The sequence below is a fragment of the Sinocyclocheilus rhinocerous genome, unplaced genomic scaffold, assembly GCF_001515625.1.
Source record: "Sinocyclocheilus rhinocerous isolate Xijiao unplaced genomic scaffold, SAMN03320098_v1.1 scaffold350, whole genome shotgun sequence".
Lineage (NCBI taxonomy): Eukaryota > Metazoa > Chordata > Actinopteri > Cypriniformes > Cyprinidae > Sinocyclocheilus > Sinocyclocheilus rhinocerous.
Genome location: NW_015637528.1, coordinates 680,014 through 683,252, shown reverse-complemented (window position 1 = coordinate 683,252; position 3,239 = coordinate 680,014). Strand labels below are relative to the sequence as shown.

Here is a 3,239-nt window from a genome sequence, read left to right as displayed (position 1 = left end):
TGTACACAAAGACGTACGTGTTTGTAACACACAATCACCTAGGCCGCACTGGCGCGGCGCGACAAAATACAATAGAACTCATTATAATCAGTGATGCTGTCTACACCATAGATATATATACATATCTATGGTCTGTACTGGATGCGGCACGACACGACAAATTACTCACCTATCGAGAAGAAACAAAGCAACCTCAGCGTCCGATCGCAGGCCTTCCGCTCCTTGAGTTCTCTCCAGCGCTGGAAAGCTGATCCGATATTTACACGGGTCCTACTTCTTGCCTTAAGCCTTCTTTTGTTCCGCAGACGTTTTCCTCTTTTGTTTTTTATCCGCCATCTCTATCTTTCTGTCGCTCGGCTCGCTAATGTGAGCACTGAACGCTCTCTCCTCCACATCATGAGTAGACACGCCCCTTACTGCTGATTGGCTACAAGTTTGTTTTGCTAGTCGGCCCGAATCAGTTTTCTAAAGCGTTTTTGGAAAATCGCTTACCCCACCTTTAAACTGTTCACATACATGCATACAGTTAGCAAAGGAAAAAGAACTTAAGCCGAGTACAAGAATGCAAGAAGTTATAGTATTGTTTGAGATTCAGCCAATCAATGTTTCACTCATTAATGAGAAGTTGCTGATCATATACAATATAGATTTAGTTGAAAAATATTAAGTTATGGCTGTTTTATAAAACAACAATTCTTCGGGTCCAAACTGACCGACTGTGAAAATCGTGTACAGATTTTGAATGCATTATAGGGGTTAAGCTGTTTTTAGTTGGCTACACAATATTCTAAGCAAGAGTTTTTTTCTGTTTTCAGTTGACGATGCTCGTCGTCTTACAAATGGTGAAGAGAATACAACTCAAAGTCAGCTTGTTACGCCATCAGGTGTCCCGTCGTCATGTGCACCTGATAAATCAGCAGCCCCGGATAACCTTAAAACGGTGGTATCAGTACCTTTGAGTGGCAGTAACCGTGGGTCTGAACCCTGTGACGGCGGTGTAGCAGTGACGCCAAGGGATTCACTCCAGGACACAACAACACAGAGTCTTGAGCCCAAGTCCAATGGATGCAACACGTCCACCTTGAGATGTGGGGAAAAGCGGGAGAGGGAATCGGACAACCCCTCTGATGTTCCTGTGAAACGGCGTTTGAGACCATCAGAGGATAACGGGAAAGAATGTATGTAATAATCATCTGTAGTAACCATTGTGTATTTAAACTGTCGCATGATAATACAAACGAATCTTCTGTTTCACAGGTTTACCAGACTACGACGTGAGATGTGCGGAGCTATGGATCGATGGTGAAATGGCTGCTTGGGAGGCTTATGAATTATCAAAGTCCAGCAGCGACACCCAACGCCAACATGTTGTTCGACAACACGACAGTAACAGTTCTGTCAATCGGCCTTCCACCCAGAAGGACGTTGTACGTGTTGTTCGAGCCGAAGTGGCAGCCTGTTTTCAACCCATCACAAAGTTGATTCTTTTAAATATGGAGTGGAGCAGAACTGATTTCACTGAGATGATAAATAGACTTCGTGCACTGCAAAGGGATGTCACAGAGTTGGCAAATGAAATGCGTAATATGCGAGCAGATCAAAGGCTGGCGTTAGACGCAATCTCTCTTATGAATGAAAGAATGAGTGTCATTCAAAGGTGTGTGTGTGAGACGCACCAAATGATGACTACAACTAGAAAATGATGGGTCTGTTTATTATATCATACGGATTTTTGTTCAAGCCTATTTTTGCAAAATTGTTTTTCTTTTTTATATATAATTGTATTAACGAGTGATTTTTATTTTTTTTTAATGATGTGCATGCTTGTTTATTATATCACTTTTGGGTGTTATTTGAATAGTTTTCTTAAATAAATAGTTTCAAAATGGCCCCTAAAAGATGTCACACGGATTTCAATGACAGCCCACCAGATACTGACCAGGATATGATTTTCCAAGTAATGCAGAATCGTTTCCGTTATATGCTTTATTCCTGACCTTGTGCTGTACTGAAATTTTGAAAACTAAAAAAAAACAAACTTTTTTATATATATATATATATACAGATAGCAGAACATTACAATCTACAATTGCTGCAACTAAACAGACGGAGCGCACTCGAATAGGAGCGCAATAATTCTGAGTAAAATATACATTTTGCTAAAAAAAATTGTTTTTGGACATTAAATGTGTCTTTTGTAGAATTCTAACCCTTCATATAAAGTGTATTTTTATGATAGCAGTAACTGTAAGTGTTCTATTGTAATAGGTAAATCAAATGTAAGCTAGTAGGCTACAGCACTAATTACTAAGCTCAAATGAGTTAGTGTGTGTTTCTTATAGCAGTTAAAATGTAGTTATTTTCTTTCTTTATTTTCATTTTTAATTCAGTGATTTTAACTTTTAATTTAGTTATTTTAATGCTTTAAAGAGCAATTGTAGATTGTAATGTTACACCTGTGCAATGATCATGCTGTCTAATCAGCATCTTGCTATGCCACACCTGTGAGGTGGATGGATTATCTCGGCAAAGGAGAAGTGCTCACTAACACAGATTTAGACAGATTTGTGAACAATATTTGAGAGAAATAGGCCTTTTGTGTACATAGATAAAGTCTTAGATCTTTGAGTTCAGCTCATGAAAAATGGGGGCAAAAACAAAAGTGTTGGATTTATAATTTTGTTCAGTGTAGTTCATAAACAGAGTTGACCCTTTAAGTAACAGAATTGTAAAGTATAAGAGAATTAACAGAATTGACTGGTGGACTGTCAATTCTGTTACATACTGGCAGCATTGTTACTCTAACTTGGTAATGGAGTTTGACGGTAACAGAATTGACAATTTTCAGTTTTTTAGCCAAAAACTCCACTTGCTAGCATAAATGCTAAGAGCACATGGCACTAATGAAATCATGATTAAAAGAATTTTAAATAACCCAATGTGTGATCAATGATAAATTGTTTTCCTTTTGATATCGTGGTAACAATTTTGACGTTTTATAAAAGAACTCTTGGTGTAAGAGCACTTCAGATTAAAATATTTTCTCAGAGAGAGCAATTGTCCTATCCTAACAAAACCATACATCAATGGAAAGCTTATTTATTCAGCTATATAAATCTCAATTTTAAAAAATTGACCCGTATGGCTGGTTTTGTTGTCCAGGGTCACATATACTTTTCAGTGCTTCAGATCTTATCAGTGAGGGAAAGTGAGATCATTTCCTGTATCTTACATAGTTG

General features: G+C 37.9%; 1 protein-coding gene across 1 annotated transcript in view; it reads left to right on the top strand.

Moving 5' to 3' along the window:
• LOC107748882 (uncharacterized) overlaps nucleotides 1-1,820 on the top strand; it is a 6,242-nt gene extending 4,422 nt beyond the window's left edge. The window contains exons 3-4 of the mRNA XM_016563873.1: nucleotides 816-1,178; nucleotides 1,258-1,820. Of these exons, the coding sequence (XP_016419359.1) occupies nucleotides 816-1,178; nucleotides 1,258-1,703 (809 nt within the window). The 3' untranslated portion in view covers nucleotides 1,704-1,820. The remainder of the gene's footprint in view (nucleotides 1-815; nucleotides 1,179-1,257) is intronic.
• Nucleotides 1,821-3,239: the final 1,419 nt, after the last annotated feature.